Source organism: Lepidochelys kempii, chromosome 11, assembly GCF_965140265.1.
Source record: "Lepidochelys kempii isolate rLepKem1 chromosome 11, rLepKem1.hap2, whole genome shotgun sequence".
NCBI classification, from domain to species: Eukaryota; Metazoa; Chordata; order Testudines; family Cheloniidae; genus Lepidochelys; species Lepidochelys kempii.
This window is the reverse complement of record NC_133266.1, coordinates 64,658,522-64,678,431: the sequence shown is the minus strand read 5'-3', so window position 1 is coordinate 64,678,431 and position 19,910 is coordinate 64,658,522. Positions and strand designations below refer to the sequence as shown.

Here is a 19,910-nt window from a genome sequence, read left to right as displayed (position 1 = left end):
CTCTCTTCTTAGCTCTGCCATGTGTCTTTACAATATTGATGATGGCTTGTTTTCTCTTTTTATATAGGTTTGTAAGCTTTATATTGATCCTTTGCCCTGAGCCCCAATCTCATTCTTTGTAGGGGGTAGGCCTTGGAAATGATAAAATCAATTATAAAACACACAATTCGATAAAAGCATTAAGATGCTTCGGAGACCTGCATAGTAATTGCAACTGTCATTCCAAAATTCCCTTCAAAAGACCCCATCAATTAAAAAAAAAAAAGAAGAAGAAGATCTCCCCACAGCTCCCCACTCTTGCTTGTCTAGCCATATGCCCACCTCTGTGTGTCCAGTGTCCAGATTAGGGGATTCACAAGCCAGGCTCTGGTTGCTAGTAGGAGAACTTCTCTTGGCTGGGATAAAAATAAAAAGAGAAATTTTAAAAATGTAATGCTCATGTTGTACTAATCAAACAAATAAGCTATTAGCCATTGTAAAAAATGGCATCCCCCTGACTGTAACATTACCAGATGTTAGCTACACCTGTTGGAAATTATAGCTGGTTGGCAATTTGCTGTTGATTTTTTTTGGGGGGGGGGGGGGGGCACAAGAAGCGCAGTTACCACAAAATCAAAATTTCCTGTGGGAATTGCTGCCCCTTGCAAAATAATTTTGGTTTGCTGAGCTGAACTGAAACATTTCATTCCAAGACAGTTTGACATTAAATTGCATCGGCCTAGTGTGCCACAGTGACTCAAGTGTGCTGTAGAGTTCAGGGGCTTCATGCTCCAGTTCTCTCATGGGTCGGGCTCCTTGGCCAGACTACTACTGCTGCCAGGATGCGCTTTGGTCTCCTCTCTGATGGAGCTACATGATGCATGGGAGTTTGTGTTGTTTCCAGGGAGAGGTAGTCTGGCCAGGCAGTGTAGCCCATAGATAAGAATGGGGCCATGAAGCATCTTAACTACCACTCCCATGAGGAACCATGGCAGATGCAACTTAATGTCAGTCTGACTCAATATGAAATGTTTTGACATTTCCAAATTTGAATTTTTCTGAACTTTTGACATAGTAAAAATACTGAAATTTTTCACAATCAGAGGGGTAGCCGTGTTAGTCTGGATCTGTAAAACCAGCAAAGAGTCCTGTGGCACCTTATAGATTAACAGACATATTGGAGCATAAGCTTTCGTGGGTGAATACCCACTTCGTCGGATGCATGTAGTGGAAATTTCCAGAGGCAGGTATAAATATGCACGCAAGAATCAGGCTAGGGATAACGAGGTTAGTTCAATCAGGGAAGATGAGACCTTCTTCTAGCAGTTGAGGTGTGAACACCAAGGGAAGAGAAACTGCTTTTGTAGTTGGCGAACGAGTCACAGTCTTTGTTTAATCCTGAGCTGATGGTGTCAAATTTGCAAATGAACTGAAGCTCAGCAGTTTCTCTTTGAAGTCTGGTCCTGAAGTCTTTTTGCTGCAGGATGGCTACCTTTAAATCTGCTATTGTATGTCCAGGGAGGTTGAAGTGTTCTCCTACAGGTTTTTGTATATTGCCATTCCTAATATCTGATTTGTGTCCATTTATCCTTTTACGTAGGGACTGTCCAGTTTGGCCGATGTACAGAGCAGAGGGGCATTGCTGGCATGTGGTGGCGTATATTACATTGGTGGACGTGCAGGTGAATGAACCGGTGATGGTGTGGCTGATCTGGTTAGGTCCTGTGATAGTGTCGCTGGTGTAGGTATGTGGGCGGAGTTGGCATTGAGGTTTGTTGCATGGATTGGTTCCTGAGTCAGAGTTACTATGGTGCGGTGTGTAGTTGCTGGTGAGAATATGCTTCAGCATGGCAGGTTGTCTGTGGGTGAGGACTGGCCTGCCTCCCAAGGCCTGTGAAAGTGAGGGATCATTGTCCAGGATGGGTTGTAGATCACTGATGATGCATTGGAGAGGTTTTAGCTGAGGACTGTATGTGATGGCCAGTGGAGTTCTGTTGGTTTCTTTCTTGGGCTTGTCTTGCAGCAGGTGGCTTCTGGGTACACGTCTGGCTCTGCTGATCTGTTTTCTTATTTCCTCGTGCGGGTATCGTAATTTTGAGAATGCTTGGTGAAGATCTTGTAGGGTTTGGTCTCTGTCTGAGGGGCTGGAGCAAATGCGGTTGTACCTCAGTGCTTGGCTGTAGACAATGGATCATGTGGTGTGTTTGGGATGGAAGCTGGAGGCATGAAGGTAGGCATAGTGGTTGGTGGGTTTTCGGTGTAGGGTGTGTTAATGTGACCATCACTTATTTGCACCGTGGTGTCTAGGAAGTGGACCTCCCGTGTAGATTGGTCCAGGCTGAGGTTGATGGTGGGGTGGAAGCTGTTGAAATCATGGTGGAATTCTTCCACAGTTTCCTTCCCATGGGTCCAGATGATGAAGATGTCATCAGTGTAGCGTAGGTAGAGAAGGGACATGAGTGGATGAGAGCTGAGGAAGCATTGTTCCAGGTCAGCCATAAAAATGTTGGCATATTGTGGGGCCATGCGGGTGCCCACAGCGGTGCCACTGGTCTGGAGGTATATATTGTTGCCAAATTTGAAATAATTGTGCATGAGGATAAAGTCACAGAGCTCAGCAACCAGTTGTGCTGTGGCATCATCAGGGATACTGTTCTTGACAGCTTGTATTCCATCTGTGTGTGGGATGTTTGTGTAGAATATAGAATATCAGGGTTGGAAGGGACCTCAGGAGGTCATCTAGTCCAACCCCTGCTCAGAGCAGGACCACCAATCCCCAATTTTTGCCCCAGCTCCCTAAATGGCCCCCTCAAGGATTGAACTCACAGCCCTGGGTTTAGCAGGCCAATACTCAAACCACTGAGCTATCCCTCCCCCACAAAGTATAGAGAGCCTCTACATCCATGGTGGCTAGGATGATGTTTTCTGGAAGATCACCAATGCATTGTAGTTTTCTCAAGAAATCAGCAGTGTCACGGAGATAGCTGGGAGTGCTGGTGGCGTAGGGTCTGAGTAGAGAGTCCACATATCTGGACAGTCCTTCAGTGAGAGTGCCAGTGCCCGAGATGATGGGGCGTCCAGGATTTCCGGGTTTGTGGATCTTGGGTAGTAGATAGAATAACCCCGGTCGAGGCTCTAAGGGTATGTTGATTTGTTCCTGTGTTAGTGTAGGGAGTATCCTGAGTAGATGGTGCAGTTTCTTAGTATATTCCTCAGTGGGATCTGAGGAAAGTGGCCCGTAGAATTTGGTATTGGAGAGTTGTCTGGCAGCCTCCTTTTGGTAGTCAGACCTGTTCATGATGACAACAGCACCTCCTTTATCAGCCTCTTTGATTATAATGTCAGGGTTGTTTCTGAGACTGTGGATGGCATTGCGTTCTGCACGACTTAGGTTATGAGGCAAGCGATGTTGTTTTTCCACAATTTCTACCTGTGCACGTCGGCAGAAGCATTCTACGTATAGGTCCAGACTGTCATTTCGACCCTCAGAAAGAGTCCATATGGAGTTCTTCTTCTTGTGCTGTTGGTGGGAGGGTATCTGTGTATCAGTATGCTGTTCAGTGTTATCTTGAAAGTATTCTTTGAGTTGGAGATGGCGAAAGTAGGCTTCCCAGATCACCGCAGAACTGTATCATGTTTGGGGGGCATGGCGGGGCAGAAAGACAGTCCCCGAGATAAGACAGACTCTTCTGCCGGGCTGAGTGCACAGCTGGATAGATTGATGATATTGCTGGGTGAGTTAGGGGTACCACTGTTGTGGCTCCATGTGGCAGGCAGGATTTTAGACAGCTTACAGTACTTTTTCCTTTGTAGAGAGGTGAAGTGTGTAATGTCGATCTCCTGTCTTATTTTAGTAAAGTCCGTTTGTATGGAAGGTTGGTTATTTACTGTATTTTCACTGAGTATTTTTACTGTTCATCCTAATTCAGGATGAAAACAACTGTCAAGATGTTGTAATTTTCCATGGGACCAAAAAATAAAAATAAAAAAAATCCAATGTTTGCTCAGCTCCATGGGGAATGTTTTCAAAATGTAACATTTTATATGTCAGAATCAACCACTGAAGTCATGTTAGGGGCCTGAACCAAAGTCCACTAAAATCAGTGGAAAGAGACTCTGATTGATCTCAGTGGACTTTGGATCAGACCCTTTGAGGAAGATACTGAGCTGAGATTCTGTGTTGCACCTCCAGGATGAAAAAATACTTAACAGGGTATAAGTAAGGACAAAGGCCCAGATCTATAAGGTATTTAGGCTCTTAACTTCAATTTATTTCAATACCTGCATATACCCTAGAATCAGTTGGAGTTAGGAGCTTACGTACTTTTGAGGATCTGGACTCAAAAGACATACAAGGACTTGGGGAACCATAAGGAGCTGATTTTTATATCATTTATGCTGATGTAAATAAGGAGCAACTGCACTGAAGCATGCGAGATCAGATTAAGATTTTACATGATCATCTTGGCCAGGCCTTTTGAACCAATCCCATGTTATTATAATACTATAAAATCAGGATTTGGGTTAGGAAGAGCATCTGTATTATTGACTATCTCTTTGCTACCAATAGTATGTGGCTGCTAGCTTCTGTACCTTCCTCATCTGCGTCAAGCTGTTGCCAAACATTGTCTCTACTTCTTCTTAGAAACGTATACATGGAAACAGACATGTGAATTGTCAGGAAATGATCTTGCTTCCTTCTAAATTTATGCAAATATTGATGGCATTGAGGGGAAGAGTCTTAAAATATTGTCCAAGAGTTCAAATTATTCCTGTAATTTTAGCATATTCTACAAAGATAAAATCTACAGGAAATATTAAAGGATTTATTTTAATCTAAGGGACATTTAAAATGTATGGTTCAACTCCTCAGCTGGTGTAGCTCCACTGAAGTAAACAGAAATACAATGTTTTACATCAGTTTAGGATCTAGTATTAGACTTTTTTTCTTTTTCTCTTATATATAGGAAGCCTGTATGATTAGTCAGATTAATGTAGAGATTAAGTCAGCTGGCATTACAGTAGATATATGGCAGTACATGAGAAGTAGTATCAATACAGATTTGATACTTCTATCCTACACATTTACTTCCAAGGGCTTGTCTAAACACATACTTTGTAAAAAGGCTTGATGTTAAACCAATTTAGTTAAACAAATGCAGGTTAAATGTATATAAAACAGATTTAAACCAATGTAAGAGTGTCCACACACAAAGTTGCACTGATTTAATCAAGATGGATTAAAATTGAACCTTTAGTTAAACTGGTGCAACTTGTATGGGTAGATCAGGACTAAGAGTAGAGAGACTAAAAATTGGGTAACCATAGCAATAAATCTGATTGATTTTGATCCTGGTGTAAATGGTGCAGCTCCCATTGAAGTTAATGAGAGACTCATCTTATTATGTCAAGATGATTTTGGCCCATTAGTTTTCATGGGAATTGAACTGAGGGCGTCTCTACATTCAGCAGTTGTACCAGTTTAATGAAATAGGTTAAATTTAGTTAAAATCGACGCCATTTCTAAATGTAGACTTGGCCATGAAGAGAGGGTTTATTTTGATATGGCACAAAAACAAAACAAAAACACAGGACTGCACACAGATCTTGCATGCATGGCAAATGGGGCTCAGATAACCGTACCACAAGGAAGAGACTTTCTGATGCTTAACATCTGTGACTACACAGCAAAGTCACACACCTGTAATAATGTTCCTGATTGGCTTTACCAGAGCGGTGAAGGCAGAAACCTCAGGCTGCCTGTGCTCCCACATGGGCTGCCAAATAACAAGGCCACTGGCCAGCCGAAAAGTCAGGTCAGACTCCTAGAAAGACATAATGGGATCATCATACCATATGTGGATTAGTAAGGCTGACACAGAAGAGCATCGTTTTCTGTGTGTGCTGACTGTCCCTCCTACTGCGACACGGACCTTGAAAGCAACAACAATGATCACATGCTGTTTGTGTGCAATAAAGGTCACTATTGTAACTATTCAAAGAAAGTATAAAAATACCTACCCAATGGTCTAGTAATAAAGCAACGTGGAATTCTCAGTACAAAGCTAAGTAAAGGGCCTTTGTGCCTTTGATCAGTTATACCGATCAAAACCTGTTTTTTCCAGGATCTCTGCTACTACTGAAAAACCTACCCACCATTTCAGCAAAATCCTTTGTACACATTATTCTGCTTATTGCTTTAGATCATACAGTATGTAAATCTTTCCTTTAGGCTCCCTTTTCCTATAATGCCTGCCTGCACAAAATGAGCCAAAAATAATAATTATTATAAAAAATATTTATTTAGGAAATATGAACATTTTTACAAATTATTACAAGTGCCAACATATAATGGTCTTATTATTACTATTAATTTTTAATTTAAACACCAAAATCATTATGCTGCAAAGATTTATGCATGTGTGTAATTTTACTCATCTGAGTAGCCCTATTGATGTCAGTGGAACTATCTACTTGAGTAAAGTTACACATGCAGGTAAATCTTTGCAGGACCAGGGCCCAAGCATGCATGTACTTAAACTAAGTGGCTCCATGATCTGACTGCTGGAAATATTGTCCTTCCTCACCTTTTCCGTTCCCTACTTTTTGTTGTGACTTCTTTCGAGGCAGCTATCATGCCTTTTGTATTTGTATGAAAGCACCCAGCAACACTTTCAGGTGTTGTAGAAATAAGCATAAGCAAGACATTGTTTTCCCCTGTGCTCTGTTAAGTTTTTGGTGGTGCACTGGCCCTGCTACACTGTAGTTGTATAATTATGAACACAAGGTTAATGATGTTATTTTGGGATTAGATTTTGTTTTTGCTGCTTGCCCTGAGTCAGAGGTGAAATGGTGCTGTATCAGCACTGGAAGAGCTTTGGAAAGAACTGGGACTCAAAGATTACCAGCTAGAAGAAATTTGTGCCACCCCTTTACCAAGTACCAGTAACTTTAGACCCCAGTGCTGGCTCATTTCTGCTGACTGGTGCGTGTACGTGTCCATAAGTAGCTGACACTCCATCCACTCCCTACCTGGTTGGTAAGGGGTGGGGGAGTACCAACATCTCCACAACGCCTGAGTCAGACTGCAGAAAGGCCATGCCAGAGGGCTGGCCAAATCTTACTCCTCTGTGCAGGCACTTTAGAGTCAGGATAATTAGTTACAACATATGCTGTGAGAGTTCAGATTCACAAAGGGGACGAGAAAAGGGTGGTGAGCTTTATGTAGTAGCTATCTGGTTAAACACAGCCATTTCCCAATAACTTACTTTCTAGGAATGTCTGATTGAGAACAGCCAATTTCACTTAAGAGGCTAGCCTTAAAACATTAAGGCTGAAAGGTAGCCCTCTAGTGAAGCTAAGGACAAGTGGCAGGAATCAGAATGTGCAGTGAGATAAGTCCTGATTACATAGTTCTGCAAAGCTGGCTTATACATCATAAAATAAAGAGAAGGACTTCAGCTGACGAGAAGCCTGCAGCTTACTTCTGACATCAGAACAAAGAAACATTTAATTTGCACCTGCCACTAAAACTATCACAGATCCTATTAATTAATTAGTATCAATGCTATTAGTAATAACAAGAACAAATCAGTGACAACCCCGTTTCTGGAATTACTGAGCAGACAGAAAGGCATTTCTTAACCATGAATGAGAGTCAACCAGACTGAGCTAAATTCCACAATCCTTGCTCCAGCTCTGAAACAGTGAGGAACTCATGCCCTCAGCACTCACTGATTACAATGAGAGCTGCAGGTACTCAACACCTCTGATAATCAGGCCACTTATGTAGGTGCTAAATATAGATGCAGGTGCTTCACTTTGGATATTCTTGCTTTAGTGTCTTCCCAGTGCTACAACCTGTATTCATATCACTGGAATTACTTTTGATACTTTTACTCTAAGGTACTATAGTTTTAGTAAAAGATGGGTGCACAACTGGTTGAAACACTGCACTCACAAAGAGTAGTAATCAATGGTTCACTGTTAATCTGGGGGAATGTTTCTAGTGGAATCCTGCAAAGGTCTGTCCTGGGTCAAGTACTATTCAAAATTTCCAATAATCATAGAATCATAGAATATCAGGGTTGGAAAGGACCTCAGGAGGTCATCTAGTCCAACCCCCTGCTCAAAGCAGGACCAATCCCCAACTAAATCATCCCAGCCAGGGCTTTGTCAAGCCTGACCTTAAAAACCTCAAAGGAAGGAGATTCCACCACCTCCCTAGGTAACGCATTCCAGGGCTTCACCACCCTCCTAGTGAAAAAGTTTTTCCTAATTTCCAACCTAAACCTCCCCCACTGCAGCTTGAGACCATTACTCCTTGTTCTGTCTTAGTTAATGGACTGGAGAGTATGCTTATAAAATGTGTAGATGACACCAATTTGCAAGGGGTTGTAAACCCTTTGGAGGGCAGGATTAGAATACAAAATGACTTTGACAAATTGGAGAATTTGAAATCAACAAGATGCAATTCAATAAAGACAAATGCAAAGTACTACATACAGAAAGGAAAAAATCAAATACACAAATGCAAAATGGGGAATAACTAGCGAGGCAGTACTATTGCTGAAAAGGATCTGGGGGTTAGAGAGGATCATAAATTCATAATCAACAATGTGATGCAATTGTGAAAAAGACTAATATTCTGGGTTGTATTAACAGGAGTGTTCTCTGCAAGAACTGGGAGGTACCTGTAACTCTCTGCGTGGCACTAATGAGGACCCGATGGCAGTATTATGCCCAATTTGGGCACTACAATTTTGAATAGATGTGGACAAAGAAGAAACAGTCCAGCAGAGAGCAACAAAAATGATAAACAGGTTAGAAAACCTGTCCTATGAGGAAAGGTTAAAAAAAACTCGGCATGTTTAGTCTTGAGAAAAGAAGACTGAAGGAGGACCCAATAACCATCTTCAAATATGTTACCAGCTGTTACAAAGAGGGCAGTAATCAATTATTCTCCATGTCTGCTGAAGGTAGGACAAGAAGAAATCAGCTTAATCTGAAGCAAGGGAGATTCAGGTTAGATATTAAGAGAACTTTCTAACTATAAAGTACTGGAACAGGCTTCCATCGAAGGCTGTGGAATCCCCATCATTGGAGGTTTTTAAGAACAAACACAGCTTAGACGAACCCCTGTCAGGGATGGTCTAGGTTTACTTGTTCCTGTCTCAGCGAAGGGAGTTGGACTACATGACCTCTCGAGGTCCATTCCAGCCCTACAGTTCTATGATTCTATTATGTCCATGGGACTGCTCTCCTGTGTAAGGGCAACAGGGCTGGACCTTTATTCTGGACTGTATGCTAAATCCAATTAGCCACTATTATGATCATTCGCAGCCAAGGCTGAATCACAGTCTCCTCCTCACACTGGCATCACTACCTTACCACTCCTGACAGTTCTTCCACTTACTTTAATCCTGTGGACCAGAGGAGCAAACAGGAACACAAAGAGCTCCACTGTTGCCATGGAATTCTGAAAGAACTTCCTTCGGTTATTCTCTTCCTCTTCATTAGTGCTGCCACGCCGAGGGTGTCCTGGAGAGCCCTGGTTTTCAACCTGATGAATAAAGGCGCTACTGCTCCCTCCCCAGCTGGAGCCTCTCTCTCCTCCAAACCGGTCATTGCTGCATTCTTGAGGAGCCTCCAGTAGCATCCAATGGAGGGTGTGAAGAAGCTTAGTCTCTGCTACGCCAAGCTTGTCCTGATGTCCTGAATGGAAAAAATGCAGCATAGTGGGTGTCTCTGTTCACACAGGATCGGTACAGTGGAGATTTTCAAAGCTGCATAGGGAATTGCGCACACAAATTCTCTATGTAGCTTTGAAAATCTCACCCCCGCAATTAGAAGTATCGAGTTGTTCCTAGTATGTCTTGGTTAAAATCACCTGATTCAGAATGTTACATGCCCCTGCACATTCCCCTTGCCTCTTCCTTGAAGTATCACTCAGTGCTGTCTGCATATGTGAAAATACAGTACTCATAAAAGGTGCTAACTTGACAGCCCTGGATCTTGAAACACTTCTATTGATCCCCAAGCTGTAGTACCGCAAGCGTTCCTAGACTGTGCTCTGCTACCCATCCCCACCAGTATGCTTCAATTCTGGAGGAACCAGGCCAGATGAGAAAGTAGTTTGATCTTGATGAGCATAGTGCAAAGCTGACTGACATCAGTGGAAAGATTCTTATTGATGATAGTGGGCTTTGGATCAGGCCCTATGCTTATGAATTCATTGTTTTTTTTTTCCGTTAAGACTGTCAATCTGTGAACCAGTTAGTGTCAGTTCTGGGGGCAGATTTTGTAATGTGGATACTTACCCACCTGCAACTGGACCAAGGCCAACAATTACTTACATGTGAAATACAGAACTTTCAGACATAAACCAGACCACCTTAAGGACCTAGCCAAGACCAACTTGGGTGATGCCCAATCGGCAAGGAGGCCACATCTTTTTTGAGATTTGCCATGCTGATGATGACGACGACGACGACAACAACAACAAATGACAACACTTTCAGTGCCTTCAAAATCTGACTACTATGGCATATGTCTTACAGAAAATTAATAAGCTTCTTCAAGGGCTATTTCAGTTAGGTGGCAAGACTACTGCTAAAATCCATCCCAGTTCCTCTTGGATATGGTGACCAGATAGCAAATGTGAAAAATCGGGATGGGGGTGGGGGGTAATAGGTGCCTATATAAGAAAAAACTCCAAATATCGGGACTGTCCCTATAAAATCGGGACATCTGGTCACCCTATTCTTGGAAAACAGTACTGAACTAATTTGACTCTCAAGATTGTGACTCCCTGTTGACAACAATTTCCAAGACGTCACTCATTCATTTAGATGGCACCCTGCAATGCTGAGACGGATTTGATCCTTTCATGCTTAGAGAAGGATTTCATCATTCAGGACCTTTCTTCTCACTTTTCATTATCCAGCAGTGAAGTCAAAATGATGTATCTTACATCACCGTTCCCAAACTGTGGGACCAAGATTTAACTGTAGCATTAAACAGAAAGGGACTCATGGAGCTTTGTTTGGGTAAGTGTTTATATAAAATACAAATCTCTTCAGTGACAAAGAAAATGTAGAAAAATATGAGCTAATATTTTATGAGGCATATATTTTTGTAGCGCTAGTCTTCTGTTTGGGTTCCCCACCCCCAGTTTTGATCTAGTGTTAAAATTTCCTTTAAAAACAGAGAAAGGTTTGGTGTAATATCAAGTTTTACAAAAAGAAAAGGAGTACTTGTGGCACCTTAGAGACTAACCAATTTATTTGAGCATAAGCTTTCGTAAGCTACAGCTCACTTCACTGGATGCATACTGTGGAAACTGCAGAAGACATTATATACACAGAGACCATGAAACAATACCTCCTCCCACCCCACTCTCCTGCTGGTAATAGCTTATCTAAAGTGATCACTCTCCTTACAATGTGTATGATAATCAAGTTGGGCCATTTCCAGCACAAATCCAGGTTTTCTCACCCTCCGCCCCCCCCACACAAACTCACTCTCCTGCTGGTAATAGCCCATCCAAAGTGACCACTCTCTTTACAATAAGAAAAGGAGTACTTGTGGCACCTTAGAGACTAACCAATTTATTTGAGCATGAGCTCATGTCATCAAAGTTAAATTGGTTAATGCTCAAATAAATTGGTTAGTCTCTAAGGTGCCACAAGTACTCCTTTTCTTTTTGCGAATACAGACTAACACGGCTGTTACTCTGAAACCTCTCTTTACAATGTGTATGATAATCAAGGTGGGCCATTTCCAGCACAAATCCAGGTTTTCTTATCCCCCCCTTTCCAAAAACCACACACACAAACTCACTCTCCTGCTGGTAACAGCCCATCCAAAGCGACCACTGTCCCCACAATGTGCACGATAATCAAGGTGGGCCATTTCCAGCACAAATCCAGGTCTTGTCACCCCCCTCCCCCCAACACACACACAAACTCACTCTCCTGCTGGTAACAGCTCATCCAAACTGACCACTCTCCTTACAATGTGTATGATAATCAAGGTGGGCCATTTCCAGCATAAATCCAAGTTTAACCAGAACGTCTGGGGGGGGGTGGGAGGTAGGAAAAAACAAGGGGAAATAGGCTACCTTGCATAATGACTTAGCCACTCCAAGTCTCTATTTAAGCCTAAATTAATAGTATCCAATTTGCAAATGAATTCCAATTCAGCAGTTTCTCGCTGGAGTCTGGATTTGAAGTTTTTTTGTTGTAAGATAGCGACCTTCATGTCTGTAATTGCGTGACCAGAGAGATTGAAGTATTCTCTGATTGGTTTATGAATGTTATAATTCTTGACATCTGATTTGTGTCCATTTATTCTTTTACGTAGAGACTGTCCAGTTTGACCAATGTACATGGCAGAGGGGCACTGCTGGCACATGATGGCATATATCACATTGGTGGATGTGCAGGAGAACGAGCCTCTGATAGTGTGGCTGATGTTATTAGGCCCTGTGATGGTGTCCCCTGAATAGATATGTGGGCACAGTTGGCAACGGGCTCTGTTGCAAGGATAGGTTCCTGGGTTAGTGGTTCTGTTGTGTGGTATGTGGTTATTTTGGAAATATTCCTCAAATAAATTGGTTGGTCTCTAAGGTGCCAAAAGTACTCCTTTTCTTTTTGCGAATACAGACTAACATGGCTGTTACTCTGAAACCTATCAAGTTTTTAAGGCACAATTCCAAATTGGAGAAAATATTTATTTTAATGTCTTTTTGCATTTACCTCAATAAAAACTAATATCCAGTTCTACAAGGTTGGGTATTTTTTTTTTTTTACAAGAGGTTGATAATTATTTGTATTATTTTAGCTGAGCTGAATTTTACATATAGTGTAGTCTGATTACTACATCTGCCTGCAAAGTAACCAAGCGTAAGATTACACAAACCCTTACATGCAGGAACAATGCTATTATAATTAATGTAACTAATCACATAAGTGAATTCTATCCACAAGAATAAAGCCATCAAGGACTGGGTTCCCATCATATTTTCGAGGTTGAAATACAATAAACAGGAGGAATAAGAGAACCTATCTTGCTAGATTTACTTATGTGAATAATCCTTACTAACACTAGTTGGGCCACAGACCTAAATGGAAATTATTTGCTTGAGTAAGGACTGCTGTGTGAACATGGATTTGCAGGATTGGGTCGTATAGCTTGGAGAAAATGGGTATGTCTACACTAAAATATAACACCCACGGTTGGCCCGCGTCAGCTGACTGAGGCTCACAGGGCTTGGGCTGCAAGGCTACAAAATTGCAATGTAGATGTTTGGGCTCAGGCTGGAGCCTGGGCTCTGGGAGAGTATGGTCTATGGTATATTGAGCACAACTTCGTGATATTTTAATGGAAGGTTAGGTAATAGTAAAAAGCAAACTAACGCAAGTACCAACCTAGCTTGTTTCGGTTAGAAAGCAAAGTCGCTGTGCAATGAAGTACATGTGGTAGGGCAGCTTGAACCAGTTCCCAACGAGAAATGCTCTGGATGGCTTCAGAGAGGGCTGGAGAAAGACCATGCAGCTTGTTCTCTACTAAAACTCGTTCGAAAGACTAAGCAAAAAAAAGGAGAAAAAATATTATCCTAGCACATGCTTTGCAAGACAATGTATTCTCTTCTAAAGCTCTAGCTGTCACATACTATTTTCCACAAAATATACCTTACAGTTCCTTTCAGTAAAATTATTCCTTAAAATATTTTCTTAAAAGAGAAAGGCCACAGCCAAAGCTCACTAGATGGATGGTTAATCAGGAGACAGCAGCTAGAAGAATTCAGAAGCAGCATGGTTCATTTAATATACTTTCCTTAGTCAAAAGAATTAAAGAAATGAGTATCAAATTCCATACAAACATAAGTACTCTGGGTCAAACCTGGCATACAGTTACGCTGGTGTAAATCTGGAGTAATTCTGCTAAAGTCAGTGAAGCTGCTCCAGATTTACACCAGCGTGACTGAAAGCAGGATTTGACACTCTCTTTGAAGGTTTTATGAAGCATGAAGAGCAGCCCATTAAAAGTACATAGGACTTAAGAAATATTTTCACACCCTGTCACAAAAGTTAATCAGCGTGTAAAATCCTATATCAGGACATTATATAGATTATATAGATTTGGGGGCCAGCGCATCTGTTTTATAGAGGGGGGAAAAAATCCTTACAGAAGCTTATTATTAGACAGCCAAGCTATTTCTACAGTCCATTCTTTCGAATATGGCCAAAAGACCTCCTTATATGGTCACTGAAGCAATTATGTTCCTCTGAAGTTACTGTAGTCAAGGACTGTATTAGTGATATCACATGCCCTTGCCACAAACCAATGTAGCCTTCTGGCAATCTACTCATTCACAAATTGTTTCGCCAATTTTACTATGCTCATGGAGATAAGTAAGTGTATGTACATGACCTAAAGGATGCTTCAAATGCCATCACACCAGATTCATAAAATTCATTCCTCAACAAGAGGCACAAAAATCCTTGGTAAAAGAGCTGCATTTACCAGGAAGAAGCTTAATCACAAAGGAGTAAAGCAAAAGAAACTTGACTTTCAATCTGGCCATCAAAACGCAACCACCATTCAAAGTGTGCAGTACCTACCAGTCAAACAGGCTGTTTAATATTCCTTTACATACACCAAGGGCAGGAAAGTAGTCTTTGCATATGTTTGTTCTATAAGAGAGAAACACCCTAACAGTGCTGGGTATAGACAGAGTTCAGGGCAGTGAAAATGGAACATGTGACTATTATGCAGAGTCAGCTCATGGACAGACATACTGGTGGATATGCAGGACTGAATATGACGATAATGAATCACATGCTGAAAATAATAGTCAAACTTTGGCAAGAAATTTACTGTTATGCTAGAGGGTGTTTACAGCTGCCAGCAAGCATATCTGATCTACACGCAGTCAAAAATCTCACTGACACTGATGGATTTCTAGCTGCCCCTCGTTCTGGCTCAACTGAGAAGCAATTAAGCTCCTTTATGGTGTAAGATGTCTGAAACCACCATCCAAAGCACTGGCCATCCAAAGCACTGGCCACATGGAAGGCCAGAGCAAGAACTAACTCAGACAGAATAAAAGGGGCTTCCCTGAAAACTGATTGAAATTCAGGGGCTGGGGCAGTGGTTGAACTGCAGCTGTTTGTTTCTGCATGCCTCAAAGGGAGTAAGCAAATAGAAAGTCAGAGCGGCACTGGTAGCATGATGCTGGGAGTTAGCCAAAAGAGAAAGCATCTTTTGGGCACAGAACTGAGTAGAAGCAGGCTTGGATTCCTGAACAAGAAAATTGCTTCCTGTTATTCGTTCCTACTGTATTCAGGGAAACAGGACTTGCACCAAAGATATATCTTACTCATATAATTAATCTCGCCTTCTAATGTAAACAATCCACAAGCCCCCTGAATATTAGCTAACTGCTTGGGCCAGAAGGGGCAATAGTATGCTTTTCCATCTAGAAAAAGTGGTTGTGATGGGTTTAGTGCAGAATAGGAAGATAGGATTTTATCACCATTTGTCAAACCCCCTTCTCTGTTAACATGACTGTTCTCTCCACAGAGACTTCATTCAGGCAACAGAATGGAATAAAAATATGCCTACTTCCATATATTGGCATGCAGCTGGGAAAAGTTATTGCCTGCTCTGAACTAGTCTGAAACGATTGGGCTGGACTACTGTAGCCTAAATCTATTTATTTACTCTGGCAGCTACACATAATAGACCAGATTATGCTTCCCTCATTCAGAGTGAGTAGTAACTAACTCAGCCACTAACCCCATTCACATCAATGGGCCTATTCAAGAAATAAGGGACCACTAACTGTGAGTAAGGCCAATACAATTTGTCCCACACAGAAGTATGAAAGGGACTGCTCATACATACACCTTTCTGTATACAATCTAGAATAAACAGGGCATTTAACTACCATTATTTAACATTAAGTTTGATTTGTTAATGGATCATCCTAACAAAGGAACAAAATAATAGAGGCCCACACTCTTGCGTAAATTGCCAGACTACATTAAATTTATCAGGGAAGGGATAAAAAAAACCACAAAGCAGCTATTCTATGCTGATGGGGGGGGGGCAAGATGTGGGGTCATTCTGTTGCTCTGCATAATGTACTGGCTTCTCATCCAGCACTGGATCCAATTCAAGCTTTTGTCCTCATGTTCAAGAGATCACAATGGCATAGGACCCTAAAAGCTATAGAACAGCCTCTTTAAAAAAACCCACAGCCCAGATTCTGAGCACGCAGTACAATTCAGGAGGGGGAAAGGGAGTGTGCAAAAGTGGGCTGACCACGTTGATTATTGTTGCCTCAAGTAGCACAAGATTTGGGGGCCAGCGCATCTGTTTTATAAAGGGGAAAAAGCACTTTTACGTTCCTGCAATCTTTAGGGCATCTGGGTCTTGGGAAGGCTGTCAGATTGGAGCCTCCTTCAGACTGCTCTAACCTACACCAACTGTCAGGAATAAATTGAGCTAAGAGGAACTCAACCTTTATGCCAGTGGGTTGAAGGGGGATGGCCTATGAGCCATGATGCTAGTGTAGGTTTGCAAGAGGATACCCCTGTGTATGAGGGATTCTCCAATGGCCAGTTAAGCAAACTTTAGAGCGAGTTAATGATTGTGTGGTACAACGTTTCCCATTTGTATGGGAGAACCAGGCCTTATGGTTACAGTGTCAGTCCCTGCTCTGGCTCTGGCTCACACGAACACAAGTGACAGCAACATCTGGATCCTTCCCTCCACTTCCTTAGGGCCTTGCCCTGCCTTGTTTATGCAAGCACAGCTCCCTGCAAGTTCAGCTCATGTTCTGCCCGCACACTGAATGCAAGATATGGTGCTTCGGGTCAGACTCTGCTCTCCGTTGCAGCCATGCAGGTGTGCAGTGACGCCATTTCCTTTATTCTTTCCTGAAAATAATGCAAAATCAAGATGAACAGCCCACTTTTTACCCTCCATTCACTCTCAGTTACATATGCCCTTGGCGGGGGGGTGGGGGGGGGTGGGAGAGCTGAAATGTGTAAAATAGAAGAGGGATCCCAGGGAACTATAAATGTAGCTGAAATCAAAGGGTCTAGCTATAATAGGCTAAAACAAAACAAAACCCCAGCCTATAGAGGCGTGGCTAAACTAGCAAACATAGTGGTGAGCTAATCCAGGTCTCTTCAATACAGGGAATAAATTAAAGCAATATGAGAAGATAAAGAGAACCAGGCCAACCTGAATCCACAGATTTGTGCCCTAAAAATGAACAATCAAACAGAGCCAGATTTGAAAAGAAGAAAAGGAAGGCTGAAGAGGGCTGGCAGATGCCAGTAACAGAGAGCTGCCTCTGGGGGGAAGGAAATCCAGCCACAGAATCCAGTACCATCAGCTTAAAGAACATATTAAAATTGACTCAGAAAGCTCAGAGATGTTGAACTGGACCCTCCTTATCCTGTAAGGAGTTAGTGTGTGAGTGCAATGAGATGAAAAAAATAAAATAAAGTGGAACTACTGTGGCTGGGGGAGGAAGTGTGGCAGTGGCTATTTTGGAAAGGACAAACCAAAGGGGAAGTGTGGTGGCAACAGCCATCTTGAAAGAGGCGCATCAAGCCAGGAGGAAAGACCAGAAGATCTATATGTCTAGGAAAAGAAAGAAATCCTCCACTACAAAGATCTGTCCATCCCACCTTCCCCCAAAAACAAAATCTCCCCCTCCACCAAACAAACCATGGAGGCAGTTGGACAAGAACAGGATTAGTACATGGGCTAAGACATTGTAATAAAAAATGATATTTTATCCATGTGGTTATTATGACAAAGGGATATAGTTAAATGGAAGCTGGGTTGTATAGCACTTTGGATAGTTTACTTTGTGTGGATACAGTACACTTAATGGGAATAACATTATAGATAATATAAATCACAACATTATAAACTAAGTTAATAATGCAATAGCAAAAGACCCAGATCTCCCCTAATGAAGCAAGCTTGACTTATCTAAAACATTCCAAAATGTATATTAATTGGGGAAGGGTCACCTATGGTGGAAAATGTCAGAATAAGTGAACTCAAAGATGGTATAATAATCTCATAGTGCCCGATGTTATAAAGATATTTGATAAGATAAGACTTGGTTCTTAAAAATATATAAAGAATAGTTCCCCGTTGCAAATTTACACACCCATGGAGGAAGTAAGGGGAGCCTGGGCTCTCACAACTAGAGAGGACCAGGCAAGAGGGGGAAATACATAGGGAGGGAGGTGGGAGAGAAAAAGGGAACAAGAGAATATAAACAGATGTTAAATATTGTTATATGTTTTAATAGAAAAATATATTAATAGAGCGTTAGGGCTCAGAATTAAAAAAAAATATGGTAAATCAGCCTCAGAATCACGGTACACCAATACAGGTGTTACAAAAGGAGAGAAAAAAGGGAAAAAGCAATGTATGTCGGAGTTTTAAAATTATTGTGTATGATGGGAACTCTAAAGATGTCATATTTAAAGAAGAGATATAAATGTAATGGAGACCTGGCACCTGACTAGGGAGTCTCACTGCTTTTAACAAAGGGTGATATACTGAGCAAGAGCAGACTGGGTACTAACGGGTGAATTTATTAGTGTGATAACTGTTAATGTGAAAGGAATGAACAATGCCACAAAAAGGAAAAGGGTATTCTGTTAACTGAAAAGGGATTTTTCACTGAAAAGGAAATTAATTTACAGGAAACACATACCTTAATTAAAAATGATAAATACTTGAATACCTCGTGGACACAGCTACCATGTCTCTCTCCAGGTCAATCTAATAGAAGAATGTTGACACTACTGTTTGGTAAACACTTCCCTTTTATTGTTTCAGCATTACTCACAGATATAGAGGACAGATTTTAATTAAGGGGTCTTTGAAAGATAGATTTCTCACCTTAGCCAATAAATATGCTCCCATCAAAAACAAGATTTTTTTTTTGAAAAAAGATCAGTGTTTTAGGAACGTAGGAAGTTTTAGAGAAGGGAATATTATTCTGGAGGAGGGGGTTTTAAAGTGCATTAATCCCACTTTGGATTGATCGAATGTACACAAAGAACAGCCAGGAGGAACTAGTGAAAATTTGTTGCATCACTTAAAATATGAGGAAGTGGTGGGAGATGAATACATACAGTCCTGACACCTGAATTATTTTGTTCCTCATTGATCTTATTCCAGGATTGATATGATTTTTGTTCCTAGTATCTCTGCTAATTTAGAAAAAAAATCTAATCTGGGAGTTATAAGGGGGTCTGATCATGCCCCTTCACTTATTGGATTGAAAGTTTGTTTTTTCACTGAGTCCCAAAGAGCCTGGTTCTTGAATAAAACTTGGTTGTATGATCCCTTTAGAATTCAAGAGCTAGATGAAAATTTCCAGAAATATACAGAAACAAACAATAAGGAAGAGATCAATAAAAGTGTTCTCTGGAATGCTAAAATGGCAGTAATGAGGGAAATCCTTATAAATAAAGCATCATACCTAAAAAAGATGGGAGGTCTTGAAGAAGAGAGGTGGGTTAAAGAACTTTCTGTTTTGAAAGGTAGACATAAATCTACAGGAGTATTTATATAGTGTTTAACAAAATAAATGTGTAAGATGGAAGATTAGCCTGTTACAAACACTTAGATATATTGAACAAAAATATTATGAACAGGCCAATAAAGCTGATAGTCAAACGTTTAAAAAGAAACAAGATAAATCAGCGAACCCTCTGATTAGAAATACGAAGGGAGATTTAGTAACTGGCATCTGAAACATTTGCTAACTTTTTCCATAGTTTGTATGCTTCAGAACATCCAAATCCTAAAAACTTATAAGTAGATATCTGAGAAGTGTGACATTACCTCAGCTCTCAGAGACTGATGTGGCAGCTCTT

General features: G+C 41.3%; 1 protein-coding gene across 14 annotated transcripts in view; it reads right to left on the bottom strand.

Annotated features, from left to right (window-relative positions):
- The window catches only part of UNC80 (unc-80 homolog, NALCN channel complex subunit), a 188,906-nt gene that overhangs the window by 158,849 nt on the left and 10,147 nt on the right, over nucleotides 1-19,910 (bottom strand). For all 14 annotated transcript variants that reach the window (XR_012154378.1, XR_012154377.1, XM_073306691.1 and 11 more), the window contains exons 3-6: nucleotides 13,410-13,566; nucleotides 9,395-9,693; nucleotides 5,681-5,804; nucleotides 322-395 (exon numbers count right to left, since the gene is read on the bottom strand). Coding sequence is in view for 12 of the 14 variants with exons in the window: in XM_073306691.1 (XP_073162792.1) it covers nucleotides 322-395; nucleotides 5,681-5,804; nucleotides 9,395-9,693; nucleotides 13,410-13,566 (654 nt within the window). In the remaining 2 variants the exon portion in view is untranslated. The remainder of the gene's footprint in view (nucleotides 1-321; nucleotides 396-5,680; nucleotides 5,805-9,394; nucleotides 9,694-13,409; nucleotides 13,567-19,910) is intronic.